This window comes from Drosophila virilis, chromosome X (assembly GCF_030788295.1).
Source record: "Drosophila virilis strain 15010-1051.87 chromosome X, Dvir_AGI_RSII-ME, whole genome shotgun sequence".
Lineage (NCBI taxonomy): Eukaryota > Metazoa > Arthropoda > Insecta > Diptera > Drosophilidae > Drosophila > Drosophila virilis.
In genome coordinates, this window is record NC_091543.1 from 20,709,424 (window position 1) to 20,735,941 (window position 26,518).

The window sequence follows — 26,518 nt, forward strand, 5'->3', positions numbered from 1 at the left end:
CCACAACGGTGTACGATTATTCATTATCATAAACTTACTATATGCATATGCAATTCCTGCCATTTATTAGTGTACATATATACATGTATATTTATATAAATTTACGTATATTTTTTTTTTTTGGTTAGTTTCTTTTCGGCAGTCCCGAAAACTTTACCACTAAACCCCATTGAACTTGCGCCATGGGCCAGAACTTCTATGCGCCCCTCCCATCCCTAATTTAAATCTTAACTTAAACGAACTGCCATTTTGAGAGAGGTTTTTAAAACAAAACATAAGTGAAAAAGAAAAAACATTAGACTTTGTACATGTATAACATTTAGGCTGTTCTTTCCATTTGTAAGAGACAAGAAACCAAAAACTTAAGAATGAATTGTGCATGCAGTGAAAATATGGCAACGTTTGCCAGTGTTGGCTAAGTTTAGTTTCTCGACTATCCATTAACTGACAAAAAGAATATATTTCTAGTTACCTTCCTTGCTCCCTTCATACCATGCGCCCCAGCACAATCATTTCTCGATGGCAGCTGAGAGCTTGCGACTTGGCAGCTGCTTTGAAGCCCACCTTACACCCAACACAACACACACACACACATAGAAATTCACGCATGCATGCAGTACTGTTCGCACGCACACACACATACACACCAACATGCAGACGATGCGTTGTAAACGAAATAATGTTAGAATGTCAAAGTAAAACTAATAAGAATTATTAAATTTATGCACTCGTCTGTTGAATATTTATATATATATATAATGTGTAGTTAATATGAACTAATTGATTAAAATATGCATACGTACACATGTACATACATACTTATGACGTAACGGGGTGTGCGTGCGTGTGTAATACAGTCGAAAAAAGTTAGGTTAGGTTTAAGCTGTAAGACTTGAAAACGATGCAAACAATTTAAAATACACACACACACACATATGTTAGTAGCACACACCCACACACACACACACACAGGATGCATACTAGTTGGATATTAATATTAGTGTTGAGGTTATGTCGTAAATTTTCCAATATCCGATCACTGTTTGCCTAGCCAAGTAAGTTGTAACATGTAACGGTTTTTATATATATACATATATATATATATATATATAATAGCACTGTATTTGATTTGTGTACTTGTCAAAATGCATACATATATCGATGTACAACTATCGGCTACAGCGATTGTTCTTTACGAAACGTGCGTGGTCATGCGATATATGTACAGCAGTAGCCGATCCAACGCGAATATATACATATATATATATGTGTGTGTATATATATATATGACGAAATTTCATAGCTATTTAAGGTGAATTCGTAACAAATTATTATATGCATACAAGTAAATCAACTGATGTGTAATGTATACTTAGCTAATTTATGCGTAAGTCGAACAACGATCATAATATTATGATGAAGTGGAAGCCGTTGCCGCGGCAACCTAATAAATGCCGTGTTGCGTGCACGCAAAAACAAACAACAAAAAAACAAAAAAAAAAAAAACAAACAATGCAAAATATATGTATGTATATATAATTATAGGTATTGTCCCGTTTACCACTTGATGTAGGTAAACTTAAAGGTCTTCGGATCGCTGGCCTCGCACACGTACAGCATCAATATTTTGCAGTTGGCATCGTTGATCAGCTCCCGGGTGCCGAACATGTGGACGCAATTCTCGTTGCCGCCGTAATTGTCGGGCATCTGTTTGGGTCCGTTCCAGGGTGCAAAGGTCATGGGGCGGCCAGTTGATAGCCAGTAGAAGGCGCCCTCGGTGCCCAGATCATTGCCGGATATCCAAAAGTAATCGTTATTCTTGAAGCCCTTGGCCTTAATATACTTGACCAGCGCCTCCAGTTCCGGCTTATCCTCAATGGAGGCCAAGTGAGCGTTCATCATGCGGCAGGCAGCCGCTGCCTGGAACCAGTTCACCTTGTTCATCGGCTCAATGTAGTAATAGTTGTCGCCAATCCGTATAAACGGTGTCGTATCAATGTCCGACGGAATGCCTGCAACATATGGTTAGCCACTGTGGAATGACCAAAAGTGATGGAACCACTTGGAAATACACTCACCATTGTACACCTCCGTGCGGTAGTTTGTGAATATATTCACATCCGGCAGATAGGTGAGCGCCGGAGCACAACAGCAGCTCAGGATTACCAGGCGCAACAGTATTAGGTGTGCTTCTTGTTGTGGATGCATCTTGGCTCGATGGCTGCGACTCTAATTAACTGTAAACGTTCAACGTCAACTGCCTTTGCCTCCCGGCTGACTGGGCTTTTATGCACAACTTGGCCTGGCACCGGCTATTCCAAGTCCAATCTCTGTCAGCTGTGGCAGCTGTTATGCAAAAAACAGCTGCACATGCACCGTGGGCAAAGCATTCCCAGGCCATAGGAATGTCACTAAGAAAACTAAACGAACCAGCCACGTACTCTGCGAAAGAGTATCCTTGATTAATTCATTGAATTGAACTCTTCGGCCCGGTTTTTTTTATTTTCTTAGGAGATACTGCCCAATACGTTGGATATAGCGGATATAGCTACCTAATGTCTATTTCCGCATGCTTCTGTATCAAATAACATTCTACAAGTGATAAAGTTCTCCCTGCATATTTTCTTGATATAATTAATTAATCTTTTAATCCGCATTAGTAGAGTATTCAGTTTTCGTACACACTTTAGTTAATCTTAATATGCAAAAGTGTTTTCCCTGATTCGTTGACTGACTGATCTACGCACAGCTCAAACCGCCAGAGATCGACTACGAAGGCCACACAACGTATTTTAAGCAACGCCCTTCTATGCGATTCTCACGAATTCAAGCAAGGCTTACCGGCTTTCGAGCTTGGTTCATAAGCGTTTTATTGTCAAGTTGTGTTCCGCTCTGATCTCAGCTTTAACTCAATTTCTCATTTACTTTCTATCTTTTTCCCCTCCATTTTAATCCATTTCTTAATCTAACCTCTGCTCTATTTCTTCCATTCTTATAGCCATGTGCATCTATAAAAGTCTGTCTTCTGCTTCTACTTGTATGTGAACTTTTGGGTAAGTACATGTTTACAGTAATATTTAATAAACATTATTTATACATAAATAAGAATTTATATCAAGTCAACATAGACCTGGGTAGGGGCTAACTTCTAGTATATTTATAGATGCCTCATTTTACTCAAATTAAAAATTCCATTAAAGCCTCCCAAAAGTATGCTTCACATTCAGTTTGATATAAAAACCGTTAGAGATGTTTGGTTTAAAAAAGTATTCCAAGGCTTACATTTTTCCATAAACATAAATACAGAGCAAAAATAATGAATTAATTAAAAAAAGACATGCGATCTTTGATCTTTGACTTAATACATTCGACTAAATAAAAAAAAAAAACGAACATAAGCTGTCACAGTTAAATAAATTCGTTAATAAACTATTTGCTAAGACAGTCATCAAATGGCAAGCCCAATAGTACCAGTACCCGGTAGTACCAGGATCTCAGCTATAGCTAATTCTAATAATATAATATAAGTTAAATTGAGCATTGCGAATATGGTAAAGCACACGACGGTTCGTTTCCAACGGACTTTCGCATGAGTAATAATCCCAGGCAGGCAGATGCGCGTTGAGTCAGCGGCTAGATACAACCATTTGATGTTGTGGGAATTACATTTACAATGGAATCCCCTGATGGTCTAGTCGCTAGTCTGGCGCCTGCCTCCGTTCGACTCAATCGGACATTCGTAGATCGAATGTGGGCTGTTGGTTCTCCTCCTCGGGCTTGGGCCAAACAATGCCCTCAATCCAGTCCAGATAGCTAGAGACGCGTGTATAGACGCTGGGTGGTCCGCTGGCGCAGCCCTGGCCCAGCGAGGTGACGCCCACCACATACCAGCTGGAACCGTTACGCATGAGAAGCGGCCCGCCCGAGTCGCCCTGGCAGGTGTCGCCCATGGCTCGCATGTCACCGGCGCACAATTGGCTGGCGGCCAACCCATCGGACAGGACCTCACGCGGATAGTGTGGCTGGCATTGATCGGTGCTAACATGCTGCAGGTCGACCTTGAGCAGCTGCGACGAGGAGAGGCCCGCGAAACGTATCTGTCCATAGCCAATGGCTGTTAGATCTGTCTCTGCCAGCTGGGGACGGGCCCAAAGACAGGCAATGCGCAGACCCGATGGCTGCGCTTCCTCCAGCTCCAAGAGCGCAATGTCATTATACGCGGTGTTGTCATTGTAGCCGGGATGCACAAAAACGCGCCTGATCATGTGGTCCTCACCCATGCCAATGGTTAGATTGTCGCCGCCCAGGCGCACCGTGACCGGCAGCTGTCCGCCAAAGCTGATGCAGTGCGCCGCCGTCAGCACAAATGTGGCCGATATGAGGCTGCCGCCACAGCGATAATAAATGCTCTCATCAAAATTGGAGCGCCAGCCCAGCGCGGCCATAAACGGGAATTCCCGATGCTTGGTTGGCCGGCCGCCCACAATGGAGATGCCAAAGACAAGCGCAGCCTCGCAAGCTGCAAAACTCTTGCTGTTAAACAGGAAGCAAACTAACAAATCTTATGTACAATACGCACCTCGATCGCTGCGTCGCTGCATAAGAGCTGCCAGAGTTGGACGCACTGTTGTGCTGGTCGTGCTGATGCTGCTGCTGCTGCTGCTGCTGTTGAGGGCACAGCACACATACTGATCGAACTTGACGAAATAACAGGTCTTGGGAGTGACATGCTCCCGCTCCCAGCGACTCAAGGCAGCGGGGCAATCCTCCAGCAGCTTACAGATGCCAGGCACACGCTGTTGCTCGTCCGCAAAACAATCATCGTACGATTCCTTGGGAAAGACAATGCCGCGCTGGGACTGCGGCCGAATGGCGGCCTGGGCCACTGAAACGGAATCGAGTTTAAATGCCACAATTTGTATGTGGGGGCAAAGTGAAATTTGGTAGCCTACCTGCCGCCCCCGCCGCCGCCTTTGTGCCCAGCACAATCAGCAACAAGAATGCGGTTTGCATTTTCTGAGTTCGCCTTTCAATTGGGACTTTCTTTGCTGCTCTCTACGGCTGCTCGACTGCAGGCCTCGCTTCTAACTGGCTTCTCGTTGGCGCCTGCGCCGGTTGCTGCTTGCTGCTTGCCGATTGCTGGTTGGAAAGTGTGCGTCGCATTTGCGAAACCAGCCAGGCAACTTCACATGTTTCGCTGGCTGAAATCTTTTTGAGCTACGCCTTTGGCTTAACAATTGTTTTGTTTGGCTTCATTATTTTGGCATTCGGATGGAGGGGTGCTACTTTCAATGTCGATAGCACGTGCTTGTGCTATAGGCCAGCGAACCGTGACCGGTTTTGTTAGCTATATTTAAAGGGCAAATCATTGCTAATCACATATGTATGTTCGAATTTACACAGCGAATTGTTTTTCTTATTTTGTCGCACTTAATTGTTTTGTTGTTGCTATTGCGCGCCAATTTTTTAGTTGCGCAAATCTCTTAGTCATTCGTGGTGGCGCCATCTGTTGGTCGTTTTGTTGCCCACAGCTGTTGCGTAGCTGTTATACAAAGTGCTTATTATTATTTAAATCTTTAACTAACTTAGTTACCACAACAGCATTTACATATTATTTTGTTGGCTTATTAATTAGTACGAACATTTTCCAATTTAATAATTTCAATTATGTCCATTGCATGTTCGGTATATATTCGATACATCGATACATCGACACGAAAAAATACCACAAAATATTGTCTTATGCCTATCGATACACGAACACTGCCGATATTGGCAGCGACAATTCAGTCGAAAAAAATTCATTGAACGAGTCGGACGCGGTTTGAGTGCGAGCTTTTGTTTTGTGTACGTCTGGTAGCCGGCATTTTACGCGCGTTCTGTATTTACATTGTAAGTGACGCGCGCAACAGGACGTAAACAACGGTTAAATTTATTAAAAATAGACGCGTGCATGCGTAATTTAATACGCATACACGACCACACACACTCACACACATACACAGATGTAAATCGTGTGTGCGTGCTGTTTGTATTCTGTTTTTGTTTTTGTTTTAGTGCAATTTTTTCCAAGTGTTCTATTTATGTATGTGTGTGTATGTGTTGTCTATGCGTGCACTGACACTGTACAATTGTTCCAATTTGAATAACGATCTCTGAAGGTAAACCAGCTGCTCGCTTAGTTGCTTTTCTGGTTCGACGTTTAGACGTTTTTTGCTTTTTCAAAATAAATAAAAATAAAAATAATTCAAGTGCAACCCTTTTGTTTGTTTCGCAATGACGTCATTGGCCAATGCCAATGATCATAAGCGCGCGCGCTTCTCATTTACTGAATTATGCATATAACATATAACGTATATATGTATGTATATATACCGTATATATGTTTGCATTTGTTTTCTGAATCATCATCCTCTAATGCTGCGCCAAATCCCGCTTCGATCAACTCACGAACTCTCGATTGGTTTGCGGCCATGACGTCAGCTGCCATTTCCAAATGAAACTTTAGTCATGAGCTCATGCCAGAATTCTGGGCCCAGGTTAAAATATATGACTAAAGTTACAAGCATTGTTTCCGGCATATTAACAAACAATAACAACAACTACAACTACAACAACAACAACAACCACAACAACTATTTTCAACGACAACGATCGATTGTAAAGCACATCAGCCGTCGTTCTTATCAGCTGATAATGAGAAATTGCTCAAGGCACACGATAAGATAACATACAAATATTTAGGCAGATACATAAACACACACAAAGACACGCGCACACACACACACACATACACATACACATGCTGCAGTACGAAAAAGGTGCGCAATGTGTTCAAAGTTGTAGTTGTCCATTTATGGCACTTTTTATACCCTGTTCATTAGGTGCAACGGAGCTTTGCCAGTGTTGTGCAATGTCCGGCTATCTGTCAAGTGCTTTGAAGATTCGACCCAATTTGTCAAACCGTTCCGATCCGCCCCCGGCAAATTGCAAAAACGATATTTTCTAATGTCACAATTGGCGAAACACTTTGTTCCGCTAACTGTGCACCGTCTTGAGACTTCAATAGCAACTTTTTCTTTCATTTGATCTGTTTTTGTTTAATGACATTAAACGAAAAAAAAGTTTAATTTTCTTTCCGTTGGTTTGAGCAATTTACAAGCTGTCAGTTTTTCTTTGTATACATTTTAGAGTTAAGTACAAATTGCACGATTTCCAGTAAAAAAAAACTCAGTATAACCGGTTGCAAAAAGAAGATCAAAAACAACAACAATAATAAGCACAGCAGCAGCAACAAACAAAAAGAACAACAACAATAAACAGCAACAGGTGAGTTGAACGTGGGTTTTTTTTCTCTCTCTGAAAGAAGGGAATGGCCCTGAACGAAGAGAGAGGGGAACGAGGGGGGGGGGTCACCCACAATCAGTTAAGCTTTCACTTCAAGTAAAAGTAACAATTAATTATATTACTTATAATTATGTATAAAAATAAGCGTTAAAATGCTAAGCGATTCGTGGCGAGATTCGCTAACAAAACGCGCGCGTTTTGTTAACATGAATTTTAAACGGTAAATCCACAACTCAGCTGCAATACATATGTATGTTTGAGCTTGAGTACTTCAGGCTACGCGTATGGCGTTTATAAACGCTAGCGATCTCTCTCTGAGATCTGTCAATGTCGCATTAGGCTGTAGATTGTTTGTCTAGCGTTTATAAACGCCCGCTCTGATTAAATCGATCTTTTCTACGCAGCAATATCTAGAATATGAATAAATATAAATGTTTATTTTATTTAATTTGTTTGTCGAATGCAACACTATTATTAAAATGAATTTCCGCCTGTCTCTATTATTATGCCGCGCAATTAATATGCATATGTATGTGTGCGTAAATGTGTGTATACGTATGTATATGAATTTATGTGCACACAAAGTTTGACCTGCATTTAAAATTTAAACGGTTTATTTTTTTATTTTTTTGTTATTTTGTAAAAACAACAAACAAATTTCATTTCCTGGAAAGAACTAACGAAACGAGTTGCATGATCTCATTTTGCGTGCAATTTAAACAAAAAAAAACAAAAAGCCGCCAAACAGCAACAAATTTGGCCACAAAAAAGAAAAGAAAAAAAAAAGGAAAAAATAAAATTAAGCTTTGCTTGTTTAACACAATTTTTGATTAACTAAATCTGTTTCCAGCTGCTCTGAATAATTCTCAAAACTAAAGTATATACGATAGTGCGTATACGATATGTGCATAAGTCAGATCAGTTGAATATATAGCTTTGGATTCAAAATATGATAAGGAAGTTCTTTCTTTCTTACGAAGTTCTAACAAAATCAAAAGTGAACAATGTGAGAAGAAATTATTTCGAAACATTCTTTATTTAAATTAGCACAATTTATAAGTAAAAGATAAAATGTTTTATGTGAAAGGTGACAAGTAATAAGTATTAGTTGTATGTACATTTGGTACAGTGAAAACTCTACACGTTGACAGCTTCGCTTTGACACTGCTCTTTTGAGCTTGACAAACAATTTTTCGTTAATTTTTAAGAATTTCAAAGTAAAAACTTATTTCTAGATACACAACAAATTAAACAGAATTGAAAATGTATAATAAGAGTAGTTCTGTATATACAGGAAATATTGCAATAAATGAAAGATTCTACAGATATATCGTATATATAATGCGTATTGCGAGTCTAACAAGTTGGCGAGCGAAAACAATGAAAGCTAAACAAATTGATTTGACCAAACAGCAGCGACACAAAAGCCAGAAAGAAATGAACCAGAGTTGAAAGCCAAGCAAAAAGAAAGTGATTGCAAATGTAAAACAACAAATAGATCTCTAATCTAATTTGCGTAATATAATCTGCTGGATATCCTAGTCGAATTGTTTTCTGTGTTCTTCGCTCAAGCGTTGCTGAGATAATCTCAAGCTAATTATTTAGTTTTTATAAAGGCAAACTCGAATTTTGTCTTTCTATTAACTCGGCAACTGTTTTGCCAGCGACGCTGCAGATACTCATGTTGTGCAATATTCTACGTCTTTTAAAGGCCTTGCAATTGGATTTGGGTTTTTTTTTTCGAATAGGGTTAAAAGCACAGAGAAGAAACATTATGAACCGTTTCTCTGTCTATTAGAAACGTTTTTCAAAGTTGTTTTTCCACTTCTTTGAACCCTGGTTTTTCGCTTTTCTCCTCGGTTTGCATCTATTCTCAAAACTATGTTGAAAGTTGAGTTAATTTAATATTTGGCTTCAGCCAAATGGCGTTAGATAAATGCATAGATTGTGGCCAAAACTATTTTTGACTCGAGTCTGCCCCAAAGAGTTTGTTTATTTTAAAATCAAGAACAAAGTCTATAATGGCACGTCGAAGATTAAATACCTTTATAGATATGTGATTTACGGACTCATAGATATGTGGGGAGTATTTTCAATCTATATATATATATACATATATACATTATATATTATTAATTCCCAATATACTTAAGTTAATATGTACATATATTTATTTTCATTGAAACTATTTTTTTTTATATATATTCAAATATACCTTCAAATCTGTTTTACCTGCATATTTTGTACGTACATCTGCATGATATTTGCATTTTTCGACACCTTTACACATATTTTTTTTTTTTTTTTTTTTTTTTTTGGGCCGTGTTCGGTTCATTCAACTTGGAAACGTTCGGCCAATTCGGTCGACTGTGCTTTAAAAATAATTTGAACTGTATATTTCTTTTCTTCTCTTTTTTTTTTGCCTTATTTTCGCTCTGGCTTTTCCTTCTTGTTTTTTTTTTATTACAATTTTACATGTTGAGCGAGGAGACGTGGGGATGCGTGTGCCGCAATTGCTGTAAATTGATATGGAATTATGTGCATATATGTGTGAATGTGTGTGTTGCTGTGTGTACGTGTGTGTGCTTGTGAGTCTAACCTCATTTGCGTGGCGACAATCAAATGCAATTTCAGATTAGCAGCCCGTCAGGCTGTGTAGGTCGGCGTCTGGAGCGCAAGAAACTGGAGCCGGTCGAAGGGACGACATCCGTTGAAAGTTGTTGGCTTGAAATTCCTCAAGTAATTTTGCCATGGGAACTGTCTTAAATGTGTGTTAACACATACATATGTGTGTGATTGACTGACTGACTGACTGATTGATGATCAATGAACAAATCGCAGCTAGAAAGTTACTTTCTTCAAGGTGTTTACCCTTTGTGAGGTTTGAACATGCCGAAGACAGAACTTTGGCAAATTCTTTAATAAATATAAAAGTGTGTGATTGACTGATTGACAATCAATGCACAAATCGTAGCTAGAAAGTTACTTTCTTCAAGCTGTTTACCCTTTGTGAGGTTTGAACATGCTGAAGACAGAACCTTGGCAAGTTCTTTAATACATATAAAAGTGTGTGATTGACTGACTGACTGATTGATGATCAATGCACAAATCGTAGCTAGAAAGTTACTTTCTTTAAGCTGTTTACCCTTTGTGAGGTTTGAACATGCTGAAGACAGAACTTTGGCAAGTTGCTGAACACATTTCAAAAATCCGTCACTTAATCAGTTCAAACAGTTTTCCTTATATATCTTACATATTCATGCGCTTCTCGAAGTCGTTCATTCTTATGATTCCCAAGCGGTTATGGCGCACATCATAAATGGCACTGAAATTCGCAAAATACATTTGCTATGGACACTTCGCATTGCCCAATTATAGGCCTATAATTAAGTAGTATGCATCAATTCAATTTGCCGCCCCCGCATCATTAAGTGGGTCACAATATGGCCCGCTCGCTGCGGCCACAACATGAGCATGCAGAGTAAGATATATTGTATCCGGGCAAGAAGAATAATCCCTTATTAGCCCGGTGGGGTTGGTTTCCATGACCATTTGGCCCAGTTTGTTGTGGTCATAAAACTGTCGTGCCGACCATTTGCCAAGTCGTCTAACGTCTGATTTATGGATCAGACCCAGAAAACGCATCGCATGCATGAGAACCATCAGCAAAGTGCAGGCCGCTGGGCAGCCCGAACTGGCCAGGGTCTGGGTAGAGTTTATACTTGACGGTTAAATTCACGAACATTTTCTAGACCCAAAAACGTGACACTTTCCTAATACCCTATAGTGTCTCTAGCCTAATAATAATGCCATTGCCTGCAACAGCTGCTAATAAATATGTCAAAGAAGTCTATTTAACAGATTAGATTAGTTGTTGTTTTTTTTTTTAAATGAATGAACTTGTTTATATTAACAGTTGATATTGCTCGACTCTACTGTCTTCTGGTTTTTTTCCTTTTCACCCATATTTCACACGCGATGGTGAATTCATCAGTAAATTTACAGATACAGACCTTTGAGACGACATTTTAGCTAGATAATTGGAAAAGAGTAGCCAGTCCGTTAAGGAACATTTTCCACTCATCTTTCACACTTTTGGGTGGATTTTTCAAAACTTTGACAAATAACCGCAATTCTATGTAATATTAACTATGAACTTGATTTTACAGAGCATCTGTCGGTCGTCTACTGCTTATTTTTATACACGTCTTCTCATGACATTAATGCCAGTATATGGAATGGGGCGCAATGAGGGGTGTAGGCGTGGCCGTGTATTAAGGGGGCCGCTTCTTGTTTTCAACTGAGGCGCACGCAAAGTATGTCAAATTTCAGTAGGCTCCGGTACTGCAATGTATGGGTATATGGGTGCACAATCGCCTTTTAATTGCATTTTAAGCAATTTTATTGATCCGCTGCGTGGACTAATTGAGAGAACTCGGGCCATCTGTCCAGATGACGCATTCGCCAACAATTTTGTGATGAAATGCGCGTTGCCCCCAATAAAACTTGGACGAAACAAAATGCGAACTATTACAGCAATCGCTGCTGCTAACTATTGTCCAGAACGACGGCATTATTATGTTCTCTCCACCAACATGATCTGTCGCCCACTCAACTCGTTTCGTGTCAAGTTTGTTTGGCTTTGCGCCTAAAATTTATAAATACAAAAAAGATATAATAGAAAATACAACAAAACTACGAAAATGCTGAACAAGTTCCATGTGCGCCGCATCTTAAACTCAATCGAGTCAATTTGGCGTGGCAAAAACACAGACAACCGCAACGAAATAAAATGAATTTCAACGCATCGGAAACTAAAACTTGGAGGTGTCTGGCGTTAGTAAAATACGTATTAATACGCCTGCCTGGCTATCCAAACACTCATAAATATATTTTCGGCACATGGCTCAATTTGCGCAAGAGTTTATCGGGCGGATCTCTAGACAGGCTGTCGACTTGGCGGCCCAGATTCGCATCTTTAATATTTGACATACAGGAAATGGATAAGTTGAAAAACTACTTAAACAATTAAGGTTTCGAAAATCGAATCTGAATACAGAGAATACGTTCGGATCTTCTTCATAGGCGTACGGCTGGCAACTCTGCCAGATAGAGACAGATCTTGATGAAAGCCTGTAGCAGTGCATAAAATGTTAGATGTCTGTTATGTAACAGAAGGAATGTTAACGAGAGCAGGCGATAACAGAGTAGAGTTCGATGAAACACAAGTAATCAAGTGATAAATTATATCTAGATTAAGCATAACAAAAATAACGTGGCTGCAGAATATCGATCCCCAATTAGATATGCTCCTTTTGTTTGGAACAGAGAATACGTAATGCTGCATTAAGACTCTTATTGAAAACAAATAGATCATGTTCAGGCTAGGAAAAGGCAGACTTCTAACTTTTATTCGCCTAGGTTGCACTTTCTGATCGCCTTATTATCGACTCATCCGAATGTTGCAAGAGCTCTGAAGAAGTATCGCCTGGCAGCTGTCAAAATCTATGGGATAATCGCCAGTTTATCGCTTAGGCGATATCAGAATGAGAATCTCTAATAAAACGGCTTGCTGAAATTTCAAATAAAATGGCCCAATTGTTAGTTCTTATGAACCTTAGCTCGTTTTGATTCAAGCCCAGTTTTGCAGCCTTGTACTCAATATAAGTACACTAAACTAAATAATATCTAGCTAACGGAGAGGCTTCTCATTTGCAATTTAGAATTGCGCTTTGCCTATAAAATAAATGAAACCTGTTTATTAAAGTGTTCAGTTGACGATCCGTTTGTCGAGGGGCATGGCCTTCAAAGGCGACCTTTGTTTCTGCCAAATTGCCCGTGAACTTTGACTACGACGAATCGCAATTGTGAATCGCTGTGTATCGACATACGAACGGTTTGGGGTGGACGGGTGAGCACACACGTTAAATTGGCGCACTTGAATACGGGAGCAGTTGGAGCATGTTTGCACGTTTGGTTAATTGAATCTATGTACGAGTCGGCGCCACGTAGTGTACGGCGATATGCAAATGACAAGTTCGCCACCTCGAAATCTGGATCTGGCCTGGCATTCAATTTCATTTAGCACACAGCGAGTCGCGCTATGCATTTAGTCATTGCTCCAGCAATAGACTCGGATTCAGAATCAGTTTGAACACAGTTTGAACCTGAATCGGTTGCGCAATAAACCCAATGGAACCCCAAATGGAACCGATGACAGCGGACGATGACGACAGCGCCCCCAATTGAATTGAGGCTCAGTTCTTACTCATATTTTATCTTTAAAACTCGTTCACATTGTGTTCTCTTTTTTTCTTGTTCGATATGTTTTGTTTTGTTCTGTTTTCTTCTGTTGTTTTCGCATATTTTTCTGTTTTTTTTTTTTTTTTGTTTATCAGCCAAACGAGTTGCCAACGTGATAAAATGAATTGAGGATTTAACCTCGAAAAGCTGCGTCTTGAGACATTTCTGGAAAATCAGCTCAAGACTTGCTTTGATAGGCAACAAAATAAACAACCTAACTGAATATTTTAGAAGGTTGTCAAGACTCAACAAGATTTCTTCATAAAACGGCACTGTTTAGCTTAGCGAAGGGAAGCTTCGGATTTTCTCTGAATTTATGTAGATTCTAAATTAAATATTTAAATAGCCAAAATTTTCAGCTCGTTAATTCAAGATATTTTAAATTTTTAAATAATAGCAGAAGATCTTAGTTTAGCTAGTTTTCGCCTAAAATATCTTTCTGCTCTTCAAAAGGCCTTATTATAATTTGATGACAAAATATAAAACCAAAGAATTTTCAGATCTTTTCCGGAATAACTATTTTTAAAATAAATAATATAAAAAAAAAATAAATAAAAATTTAAATGAATTTAAATAATTTAAGTATTTCGAAAAATATATTTATAAAAATAATTTTTTTTAAATATATAAAAATAAAAATATTGTATAAAAATATTCCACTGGAATTTACGGCAGCTACCTTAAACACACAAAACTTTTCTGGCCAGTTAATCTTGAGATATGAATCAAAATTTTCCCAGGCTTTTTTTGTATTTCATATAATAGAACAATAAGATATGCTGTTGTTGTTGTTGTTTGTCAAGAGTAAAGTCAACTAATTGCCGCATAATTTCAGTTAATTTGTTTAGTGTAATTAGCCAGGGCGAGGCGAACGTGACACGAACTTTAATTTTTAGCCGATTTGTGGCCATAAATAAACAAGCTCTATATAACCTATATTTATATAATATACATATATAAATATATATATATATATCGAGAGAGAGCGAGTGAGAGAGAGCTGTGTATGCACATTATAATCGCAGTTTTCGCTGGGGACAACAAATGAGTCATGTTTGTCTAGGGTAGGGGGCGGGGACTGCGACAAAGGGGGCGGTGAGCTCGATTGAACGTTTTATGGATAATTAACAGAAATTGTTGTTGCTGTTGCTGTTGTTGCAGGCATGCAAACAAAACAGCCGATAAGAGCAGCGCCCCTTGTGGCACAGTCAGATGCGGAGCAGATCACGTCGTCCGGAGCATATAGTGTGGGTGGTCAGCTATGGCTGACTGTGTCTGCTTCTGGCTCGCGTCTCCGGCCATCCATTCCTGACCCAACTACAAAATTCCAACAAACGTTCCCCACCATCTGGCTGGCTGATTGAGCAAGTGTGGCAAGCGTTGCGGCCTCTTTTTTTGCTTGCTACATCCAAATCTGTGTACCTACATATTTATATTGTGCATATATATGTGTACACACTGGCGGGTATTACCCGGCTTTGCGCGCGACAAGTATTTGATATTCCTCTTCCATCAATTTACCGCCCTTCTGACAATTCAATTATATTTACTCTAGATACTTTATTCTTTTATAATGTGGAGTTTGTGGGAAAGAGAATCGTTCGAATGATAAACAACAAAAGTTTCCGCCAATTTTTCACAGTTGCGGATGGAATTGTCCAAAATCCCGTGCGTTGATCACCAAAAAGCCAGTCTGGATTGACAGATACTTACATATATATATATGTATATATATATATATGTTTATATATTTATGCTTGCGTGTATTTTGATGTGGCGTCTTCTTGTTGCAAGGCTATTCAACGAAATTTATTTATTTTGTTTAGCTGCCTTTTTAGTTTGCTTAATTCACTTAACTTTGAAATAGAATTTGTTCGCCGAATACTTGAAGTTAATTTGTTTGTTTATAAACATTTTCGGCTACTTTTGAACTGGCGCGCTAAATCCTCTAGTGGTTTTTGACTTGAATTTTGCAAAGGCCGTTCCCAAATACTGTACACAAATAAATGCGCATGTATATTAAATAGTTTAGATTAGCTATATTTATATATTATTTTCTATGTATTTGAATTGAAAAACAGCGGGTCGTTTGAATATTCATTGTCGGCGATAAGAAAATTTCACGGAATTTTTCTATTCGTGCGACGCCCCAAAAAAGTAAATGCTTTAATTGTGAAATGAGCTTTGCTTTTATTTCAAAGTATTTTCAACAGTCGTTAAATAATTTTTTTTATTTGTCTAATTTACTTGTCTTAAGAGAGTTTTTTAGGCCAAGTTATTTTCTCGAGATTTATGTCTAAATACAAAAATAAACCTAACCTATTGCTAACCCATCCTATCGATGGAATAAAAGTAGTGCTAAAAATGCATTAATTGGAATAATACATAAAGTTAGTCTAGTAATCACATTTATCGATCACAGTTAAGTACGTATCGATTATGTTAATCGATATTAACAAAGTATTACTAAATTTCTAGGGGAAGTTATGGATTTTAATAGATCAAGCGAGTTTCGCAAAATGTTATCGCCAGCTTTAGAGCTTACATCCATCTGGTTATCGATAGCGATAGTTTATCGATTAAAACACAATCACCCAAGGGGCTGCCTCTATTAACCCGAACAATCAAGCACAGTTTCTATTTTATTCATTCAAAGTCCTCACTTTTCCGAACGAATTGTCTTTCGTTTCGGCCTTAGCTTTAGGCCAGATCGGCGCCCACAAGCAACAGGAAACCGCAACTAACAGGCGTCTAGAGATGTTTTCCGTCGTGCGGTTTTGGCTTCAGTTTTGACTCTGGCTGTGACTTTGGCCTCCATCGCCCACTCGGGCAGCCCGCAGCGAAATGTTTTGCAAATAGTTAGCTTACCGCTTTCATGGGGGCCTGTTGTGTGGGCAACGGGCATGGCACTCGCCCGACCACACAAAAAATATATATTAATATATATATATATATACAGTCTGACGTCAGTATACCCTTTATTTGTGTGTCTTGAATGCAAACATAAGTATGTCTGTTAAAATACTTAGTTTGCTTAATTAAATTTCAAATTTTCCATTTCATATTTGCCTTGTCTGGAAAGTTGCTTGAACCAATTGAGAATTATAAGTGCAAAACTCTGGCTCTGCGCTATTCTTGCAACTGCGTAGCTTGCACAACTTTTACAGGGTATGGCAAACGGAAATGTAACTGGCCCCACTCCCCTTCTGTCCAGTAATAAAATGTAATGGGTCGACGGTTAGACAACACGTCACAATGCGCTCACCCATAACTCCTTCTACCATGGCGGGCGGAGGGGGGCAGAAAAAACGTTACCCTCGTCGCCCCTCCACTCCAGCCCCCGCCCTATATAATGTTAACGTTACGCTTCGCCAAGCACTTGGCATTGGAATTTCAATTTCATTTCGAAAGACGTCGACAACGCCTCATAAGATCGGCGAACTATATGCATATCTTACGGAATGTTCGCTTTTACCTTAAATGCTTTAGTTTTTCTTTGCTGCTCCTTCTTCTTTTTGTATTGATTACAAAAGTCGCAAACGGATGTGAAGAAATGCACTCGCTTTTCGGGGTGGGTTGGCGAGATGCTTGGCTAGGGTATCCGCGGGCTTGGCACGGCTCGTGGGCTTGGGCTTGTACTTGTGCTCTGGGCATTCGATTGCCCCTTTGCCAATGTCTGCCAAACTGTACGCACAGTTTTTTTTAATTGAAATTGCAGACAGCAAATAATTTCCGGCCATGAAATTCGAGTGCACCCTTTTCCTTTTTTTTTTTTTTTGCTGCTGTTGTTTTTGACGATAGCCTCACATAAGCAGCTGCGCCAGGGGAGATGCTCTTTAATCTAATTAAGTGGGCTGGGCCTCTGCCGAGCTAACGAACGAGCGATAATAATGACAATGACAATGATGTAGATTATGATGATGATGATAAAATGCAGATTATGTCCCATGCGTCCCGTGGGTTATGACCGTAGGAACTTTCTGTTACAATTTCGCCACATATACATATATATAAGCCATTTATATAATTGTAAATGACGCTTAATTAAAGAATGAAATTCTGAAATTGAAAATGAAACAGCAACCTTTTCCATGCGGCACCTCATATTTTTACCGATTTTTCCAATACATGTTTAATGATAAATAATAAGAAAGAAAACCTCCTTACGAGATGTTTCATACAACAACTTAATTTTCGATCGATTATTTGAATGTCAGCTATATGATAAAGTGGTCCGACCAGACTGATCATAAATCACATATGTCGAATGTACTGCCTGCAACAAAAAGTCGGATCAATGCAAAGCTAAAATACGTTAAGATCTCTCTAAAAGTGCATTGTAAGGTAACTTTCCGTTTGCGCTCCAAGTTTTAAAAGTGCATGTGCTTTTAGGTATCGCCCTACTATGCGATTCTCACGAATTTAAGTTAGAACTACATGTCTCATACTTTGCACGTACGTATTATGTCAGAGTGGATAAGTGTGTGTGGGTGAGTGCTTGTATGTATGCAGTATGTATATGTATGTGTGTGCCAATAAAAGTATTGGTGTATGTATGTATGTACCTATGCTAAAGGACATTCATATGCAAGCATGTAGTTGTGTGTTACGTGCAAATAAATATACGTTTATATGTATGCATTTATCTATTTACATATGTATGTATGTATGTATGTGCACATACTTGTATATACATAAGTACGTGTGTATGTATGTTGTCTTACACCAAACGGAAAGTTAACTTTCGCTGCGCTCTTAATTTAGAGAAAAAGTATTTTTAACTCTCGCCTTACTCTGCGATTCTCATAAATTCAAGTAAGCCCAGCAGATTTTTATGCGTTGATTTTAAGTGTTGTGTTCACAGTTCTGTTCGAAATCTAATTACCCTCGTTTTTGTGTGTGCATATATATTCATATATGTGGGTGTATAAATATGAATATGATTAATAGTGTATGATTGGCATCTATGTATGTTAGCACACTCACACATGTTCCACAATCAATTCATTATTGCAATCATCATATATATATACAACAATATGTAAAAGAGTATTTTCTTTTGCCCAATGTCCACTATTTTGAATAATATATGCGCCCAGTTTGTTGACTGAGATCTGATAAATACATATACACACACACAAGACATGGGGATCAAGGGTATTTAGGTGTTCTTGGTGGCTTGGAATTCTGAATTAATGTGGACTACGAATTGCGATTGCTTTGTTTTCGCTTTTGGTTCATTTGCCTTTGGCTTCCTGGTTGACTTTGCTGTCCCTTTCAGGACGCTGCAAGTGACTTTTGTTTACTTACCCTATGCAAATTTCTGTTGGCACGCGCCCCAAGCAAGCCAACCCCCTCGTTGAGGGCAGCTTGTGCCTGCGTCTGCGCCCCCTCGTCCGTGCTAACGGGTTCAAAAAACTTTTGGTGACATTTGGCCGGAAAACGGGACAGGCTGTGCCTTTAATTGCTTGCATGGCGTTTGAGGGTGGCGACTCCCCTTGGTATGTAAGAGGGGGTGCGTGGTAGGGGGGAGTGTTGGGTGGTGGTATTTTGTCTTGTGCTCAGCTATGCACTTGGCGTAACAATATTCTTATTGATTTTCTTGGCTTTTGTTTTGTGTTTATGTTGTGTTTTGGCAAAAAGCAAGTCACTGGGTCGCCTGCCAGGTGGTCGTTGAAGGCGGCGGCGGTGTTGGTGGTGGCTGCAGCAGCTGGAGGAGGCGAAGCTTGCAGGAGGAGGAGGAGAATAGGAGTAGGTTGCAGACGAATGATGGAGGAGTAGCTTTCCAAGCAAGGAGGATGAGGAGTAGGTGGTTGCAGGTGCCACCGGCAGAGGGTACGAAATTTATGACACCAATTATTTATGAATACGAAATTTGTTTGGCGCGTTGCCAAAGCGCGCGCACGACAGACACCCAAATAGACAGACAGAGAGACAGACAAGAAACCGGGCAGAAATCGGATATGGAAATGTGAAATACAAATGCGAAGACACGAATACTATATACTGAAGCTAGGCTATGCCATCCAAAAATACACAAAAACTTACTTGTACTTTCGTACCTTCATTACAGACAACGTGCCGGGCTCTCAAGGCCGCCCGAAAAAGAAGTGGAAGCCCCTTCCCCCTGTTCTCAATAAGAATAACAAGAGTTATCGCTAGGCGCATCGGGAAATATGTCAGGGCGCAGAAGTCAGACACAGATGGCGCCACCGCCGCCGCCGCCCAAGCCGAGCAAGTCTCAGCCAAACGGCAATGGCGCCCTGCCGAATGGCACCGCCAACAACAGCAACAACAGCAACAACAACAACAACAACAATTATAACAACAGTTACAACAGCAATAAAAGTGTCGCAGTGGCAGCGGCAGCGGCAGGCGACTGGAGCCAGCGGCAGAGCCTAGACCAAAATCAGAGCACGGCTCCGCAGAACAGCAACGCCGCCCGCAGGAGTCAGACGCCGCCGCGCACAGAGCAGGTCGTGATGACGCCACGTGGCAAAACGGCCAACAGCACCGTTATACTCATCGAGAGGAAGCTTGTCGATGAGATTAACGATCGTGTCCATGTCGCTGGCGGGGATCATACGGGCATCATCATTAACAAGGACACCGTCGCCGGCCAGAAGAGCGCCAGCAAAGCGGCCGCCCTCTCACTGGAGTTTCGGGTATTCCTTGTCAGCGCCAATACGGGCAAACATTCGCAGGAGTCGCGCACGCTGAGATTCTGGTTTCGGGATTGGCTGACAAACGATGAGAAACAGGCGCACATTGCCCAGGACTTTTTCAAGGAGCTTGTCAGTCCACAGGACTTTCCCAGAGGTAACCATACAGAACCAATCTATAGCTATATCCAAATGTATATCTATCTAACACAAACTCGCTTTAATTCTGCCTCTAATTCAATTTCTACATAATCTCCAAAAAAAGCTGGGCTCTAGGTCCGGACTTTAACAAAAAAGAATAATGAATAGAAAATTCGGTTTTATTTTATATTTTCCCGATACACACTATTTTAATTCATTCTTCAAATATTCATAAAAATTATTTACTTAATTCACAGTTTGTAGAATTCAATTACATTTTTGTCTAAATCTTTTTTTTTATCAATTGAGCTCTTAATTTCTTTAGAATCTTATGAATCATAATAATCTTTTCTCATAAATTTATGAAATACAGTTTTTGTCTACAATAACTTAAAGCTGTCAAACTGACTTTTTAAGCTTGTTCCAAGCTTGCAGAAAATTCTATAAATAATAATAATTTTCATATTGATTTTGGCAACGTTTCCATTTTTTTTAATATATAAAAAGTTGAGTTCCGCGGCTTAAATTATACATATAAAAAAAAAAATTTATTTATTTTTATTTTAAATAATTTTATTTAAAGCTCTATTAAAAGCTGCATAAACAGTAGGTAATTTTCCATTAGTTGCGAGCTTATACATTTTGTTGTTGCAATTATTAAACTGAAAAAAAAAAAAAAATAGTAAAGCTATAAATTTATTATAGTTTCTAGTTTGTATACAAAAATAGATATTCTCATCTTTCTATAATTCGATGAAAATTTATTAACTCATGTCGAATGCAAAGTATTACGCGCGGCACAAAGAATTTTAATTAGGTCATAAAATTAAAGCGAGCAACAATTAGATGATATCTATGTAGATCCATGTGTGTGTGTGTGTGTGTGTGTGTGTGTGTGTGTGTGTACGTAAACTGATTGCATGTACATATTGCAGATTATGTTGGGTTTATCAAGAAGATAATGAAGCTATTGCAGCATGGCTACACCGAGATACAGTCCATAGAGATCGAGCTGCGCATCTTGGAGGAGACATCGGCGCCTCCGTCACGTCCACGTAAGTCCAATTGTGCAGCAAATTCTCTCTTACTTTTCTTTTGTTTTTGGCTCTCTCTTTCCCTCTATCTCTCTCTCTCTCTCACTTTATTTGCCTGCGTGTATATTTTCTCTCTCTCTCTCTCTCTCTCTCTATCTATCTTGATTTGACATCTGGTGTCTTTGATATACATGTATGTATGTATATATACACACATATATATATATATATATTCGGGCGTGTGGGCAGCGCGCGATGGCTACATCATCTACTGCTACGGGGACTGCAATCGCAAGTTCGAGGAGGCGCTGCTGGCGCAGAAGAAAACAGGTGATGGCGACAATCTGATGAAGGCCATTTGGCTGGACATGTACACTGAACAGCTGAGCGCCCGCCGCAAGTGATCCGCTGCGGCTGTAGCGGCTGCAGCGGCTGCTTTCAATGCCAACTAATCCTCGCCAGGCAGCCAGCCCAAACCCATCCGGGCGGCCAGCTTGAATAACGAAAGCAAAACCCAAAGCAAAACAAAAAAAAAAAAAAACAAAGCTTAAGCTAACAAAACAACTGTTTTTTCTTATTTTTGTACATTGCCTTGTCGAGCGTTTTCTTCCTGTGGCTGTTTTCCTTGTTTTATTGTTCTGTTTATCGTTTGTTTTCCTGTTTCCTGTTCGTTCGCTCGTTCGTTCGTTTTACTAATGCACGCACTTTGTCTATGGAATTAAAATAGTATAACAAAACGCACTGAGTTTTAGTACAAAACATACATAAAATAAACAATACTAAATGAAAATTGAAGAAAAACAAAATAAATAAACTCTTTAATAACAATCAATGAGCCTGGTTGCTATCAAACTGTAAACCGGTGACTCTCAAACCGCTGTGTAGCATTGACTGCAGCTATTCCCCTCGCTTGCTGTTGTGTTCCACTAGCCTTTAAACTGTTTTGGGCGCATTGCCCTTAGATGGCGCTCAAACTGTTGCTTGCCAGTGGCATTAAAACTGTTTGGAACTGTTTTGTGTATTTAGCTAGCCCGCTTGCTGTTGTTTCACACTTGCTTTTAAACTGTTTTCGGGCACATTGCCCTCAGCTGCTCGCCAAACTGTTGCTTGCCAGTGGCTTTCAAACTGTACGTTTGCACTGTGCATCGCGGCCATTGCCTTCAATGCTCGGCAGCCTATTGCCACGCCCACTCGTGCCCGTTCATAGACACCGTGAGTAGAGACTCAAGTGCCCAATTTGTCTGGTGCCTGCAATTAAGTTAATGCTGCTAAAGAGTTTCTAAACGCAGCCAACACCGTGTGCTAACCCATGCCTTAACCACGCCCATTGTACATAAATGTAGCATCCGCCCCTTAACAAATTGTAATCACTAACGCCACTCGAGAGACTCAAGTTAAAGTATATAAAAAAAAAATAAACCCTGTATCCCTATCTTTCTCTCTCTCTCTTTATCTTGCTCTGGCTGGGCGACAACAGTTTCCCTGGAGGAATCACAATTTGAATCTCCACCGTTGACACAGGAGAAGGTGCTTGAACTCATTGAGCAGGCTTATCCGAATCCTGTTTCGCCCGAGGATTTGGCCAAGTAAGTATTTGTGGATCCATTTTAGCAAAACATGGCTAACCCATCTCCGTCCCTCTCTCCCTCCATAGGGACTATGGCTGGAGCGAACAAGATGTGCTGTTGGTCATACAATCGCTGCAGGAGCGCGGCCTCATCAAGTCGATGGAGTACAATGCCTACACGCGCATCCATCACGAGGATAAGGAGATAAAGGTGGTCAAGCAGATGCCGACGATAGCCTCGAATAAGCAGCCCACGATTGCCATCATAACGGCGCAGTATTGTGAGAAGCTGGCCGTGGACGCCATGTTGGAGAATAAGGAGACATTTGTCCGTTATACCACAGTCGGTAGGTGGCGCCACTGGCAAAAATGCTTAGTGCTCGCAACGGAATGTGTTAACTCTCTTTTTTCTCTCTCTCTCTCTCTCATCTCTCTCCCTCCCGTTCTCTTAACCGTTGCTCTCTTGTACTCTTACTGTTACGGTTTACCAAACATTCACATGATCAAAAAAAATAAACCAAATGCTGGATGCATTTGCATATTGTTTGCTTGCCCCTCCACTCCCGCCCGCAACCTGTATCGCAAAATTATTAATCAATTAATCAATTACTTTTCGAACGCAAAATCAATATATATGTCCAAAAATATATATATAACAGATTCCGATCCCAATCTAACGAACTCACTCAGAAAATCCAAAAAGAAACGCAGATTTGGTAAGCACCCCGTCGCCTTCAATTTACATAGCCATATAAAATTAATGTAATCTGTGCTCATGGTCAAGTTCACATCAATTTCTAAAAGTCAATTTGCAATCAATTTAAAAGATCTGTATATGACAATAATTGTCCAGATATAAGTAAAGTATAGATCCCAGTTTTGGGCATTTAACAGTGCGCTGTTAAGTAAATTACAGCGCTGTTATCCACAACTGTTAATTAAATTTTGGTTAACATAGTTCATTTACATTATTTTTAATTTTATTCAATGTTTAGTTCAAACAGTGTTCGAGGTATTTAATATATTGTGATTCTGCTAAAGCAGCTTAATTTTTGGAAAGAAACTTACTAAAATTGCCATTAAAAAAAAACTATGATATATAACAATATAATATAATCTATAAGTAACAGAGTGCAAAAACATTTGCGAATCATTTGTGAACTTGACCTTGTGCTTTATTATTGTTGTTGTCAGCGTCAGCGTTGCTTATTGTCTATTAGCTTAATTGTTGTTGTTGTTGTTAACTTTAAGGTGTTTTGGTTTATCATCAGTTGTAAAACTGCGGGCCAATCGGTTAAACATTAACTTTTACTCTAGCTGCAAAGCTATCATTGTTGATTGTCGTCGTCACGCACATGAGCCACACAACAAACATACACTCCATAGCCTAAGGGACAGTCACAGATGCCACAGCACAAACCACTTCATCCACACCCACACACACACACACACACACACACACCACACACAGAGAAACGTGTACATAGTTGCCCACATCCGACATACCCATATGCCGTATCCATGCTTGTAAAGCCAGCACAGCTAATTATTTTGTTGTTGTCTCTATCTCCCGTTACCGTTGTGGATCTGCACCACAGGCGAATCGAATGTGTATACTCTGGGCAATATTGGAGCACATCGGATAGTGAGCACAAAGCTGCCGTCGGTGGGCAGCACGCGGGAGGCGATGACGGCGACGGGCAATACGACAACCAGATTGCTGGGCACATTCCAAAAGGTTGACTATGTTTTCATTGTGGGCGTGGCTGGCGGTGTGCCGCACTACACGGACTACAAGAAGCACGTGCGACTGGGCGACGTGGTCATCTCGTATGTGGACAAGCAGCGTGCGCTGATCAACAGGTGCGTCCAATCAATCGTCAATACCCAATTGGCAGCCAAAGCAAATTGCTTCAATCGTTTTTATTCGCTATATGTGCAGCAAGGAGAAACCCTACGTGTATGTGTACAAGAGCGGCGAAGATGTTAAGACATATTTCCCTGTCAACGATTCGCTGCAGCAGATTGCGGAGAGCCTGCAGGCGAACATGGAGCTAAAACGCCCCTGGGAAACATATCTGGGCGATGCACAGCAAACACTCGCCCAAAAGACGGACAGCGACTTTGGAAGGCCGGACGTCAAAACGGATAAACTATTTATGAACATTGGCAACAATGAGGTCATCGAGGTGGCCCATCCAATTGCCGCGGATGAGATTAACGGCGTGACGCGGCTGCGTCTGCACCTGGGACCCATCGGCTCTGGCAGAGATTTGGTGCGAAACGACGATCTGCGCACCCAGTTTGCCCGTAAATTTGGACTGCTCGCCACCGATGTAGAGATGAGCAGTGTCCTGGACAGCATTATTGGCAACTGCCGAGAGAGCTTCATTCTGGTCAAGGGCATCTCGGATTACAAGGATGGCATGTCGACGCGCAAATGGCAGAACTATGCCTCGCTATCAGCGGCTGCAGTGGTCAAGTCCGTCATCTGTGGCATGGATGCGCCAACAAATGTTTAAGGCTCGGCCAACATCTAGCACTCAATGCATTAAGCTATGATTTTACACATTTTTAAATCTTTTTTTTTTTTTAATATTGTTTAAATTCCTGCAATGTATTTATCAAACGTTTTATTTTGTTCTCTGTGCGTTATTAACCAAAATCGGAGCCTACATCGGCTATTAGCTGGCGGCCCCTCAAAGTAGACCAAAATGTATGCGTTTTCCTAATACCTTATTACATGTATATGTAAAAGTAATATGTATTGAATAATTTCTTGTTATTTATTTGTTATGCTTTTGTACTACATACATATACATAAATAATAATAAACATATATATATATATCATTTACATTTACACAAAATGTATGACACAGGCACATAACGTATATACCAAAATATATATTTATTTGTGTATATACATACAAATATATTAAAATTAATAAATACTGCAATATAATGTTGCAACAGTATGCCAGAGATTGATCTTCATGCGATCATTGCGCGAAAAGATGTGCGATTTAAAATTTGCATTGCACAGATTCACAAGAACTGACTCGGTCTGGACATATAAACTTTAAACTTGCCGCGCAAATTAAACCTACTCGATATTAAACAGTCTGGCCCGCTGTGCTGCGTTGCCACCATAGCGTTGCCACTGTTGCACGCTTATTCTCATTTCGATACATCGTTTACTTCTATAACGATGCTGGCGTTGCATACATGTAATATTTATGCTTTAATTACGATTTTTGCAATATAATGTTTTATGCATTTTTATCTTGCAGCAAGACATCGGTTAAGCGAAATGCAATAGTAAAAGCGCAAACTGTGTATGTTGAATTTGGAATAACGGTGCGGCCAGTGTTGAAAAACGACTATTTTGTTGAAGCGCAAATATGTAGGACATTTTTAAATGCTTTTTAGCAAGCGCCTGTTTAAAGTAATTGTTTTTTTTTT

General features: G+C 40.0%; 3 protein-coding genes across 8 annotated transcripts; 1 reads left to right on the forward strand and 2 right to left on the reverse strand.

Moving 5' to 3' along the window:
* Positions 1-1,517: 1,517 nt before the first annotated feature.
* LOC6632062 (C-type lectin 37Da) lies at positions 1,518-2,257 on the reverse strand. The gene is made up of 2 exons (XM_002055581.4): positions 2,079-2,257; positions 1,518-2,012 (listed from the first exon to the last, which is right to left on the reverse strand). Exons 1-2 carry the CDS (start codon positions 2,206-2,208, stop codon positions 1,558-1,560), a joined length of 585 nt encoding a protein of 194 aa, XP_002055617.1. The 5' UTR covers positions 2,209-2,257; the 3' UTR covers positions 1,518-1,557.
* Positions 2,258-3,127: 870 nt separating this feature from the next.
* On the reverse strand, positions 3,128-5,443 carry LOC6631991 (Serine Protease Immune Response Integrator). Its single transcript, XM_032440277.2, has 3 exons — positions 4,953-5,443; positions 4,580-4,885; positions 3,128-4,519 (listed from the first exon to the last, which is right to left on the reverse strand). The coding sequence occupies exons 1-3, from the start codon at positions 5,011-5,013 to the stop codon at positions 3,726-3,728; spliced, it is 1,161 nt and encodes a 386-aa protein (XP_032296168.1). The 5' UTR covers positions 5,014-5,443; the 3' UTR covers positions 3,128-3,725.
* A 336-nt stretch (positions 5,444-5,779) lies between these two features.
* On the forward strand, positions 5,780-25,910 carry LOC6631990 (uncharacterized). 6 transcript variants are annotated; one of them, XM_032440275.2, is made up of 11 exons: positions 5,787-5,892; positions 6,058-6,161; positions 7,192-7,329; positions 19,724-20,469; positions 21,389-21,508; positions 21,737-21,817; positions 22,965-23,073; positions 23,142-23,401; positions 23,714-23,770; positions 24,653-24,917; positions 24,997-25,910. In XM_032440275.2, exons 4-11 carry the CDS (start codon positions 19,827-19,829, stop codon positions 25,574-25,576), a joined length of 2,115 nt encoding a protein of 704 aa, XP_032296166.1. In that variant the 5' UTR covers positions 5,787-5,892; positions 6,058-6,161; positions 7,192-7,329; positions 19,724-19,826; the 3' UTR covers positions 25,577-25,910. The 6 variants fall into 6 exon arrangements, with proteins under 6 accessions (XP_002055615.1, XP_032296167.1, XP_015026344.1 ...); XM_002055579.4 differs by lacking the exon at positions 6,058-6,161 and having other exon boundaries at positions 5,780-5,892; XM_070207437.1 differs by lacking the exon at positions 5,787-5,892 and having other exon boundaries at positions 5,966-6,161.
* Positions 25,911-26,518: the final 608 nt, after the last annotated feature.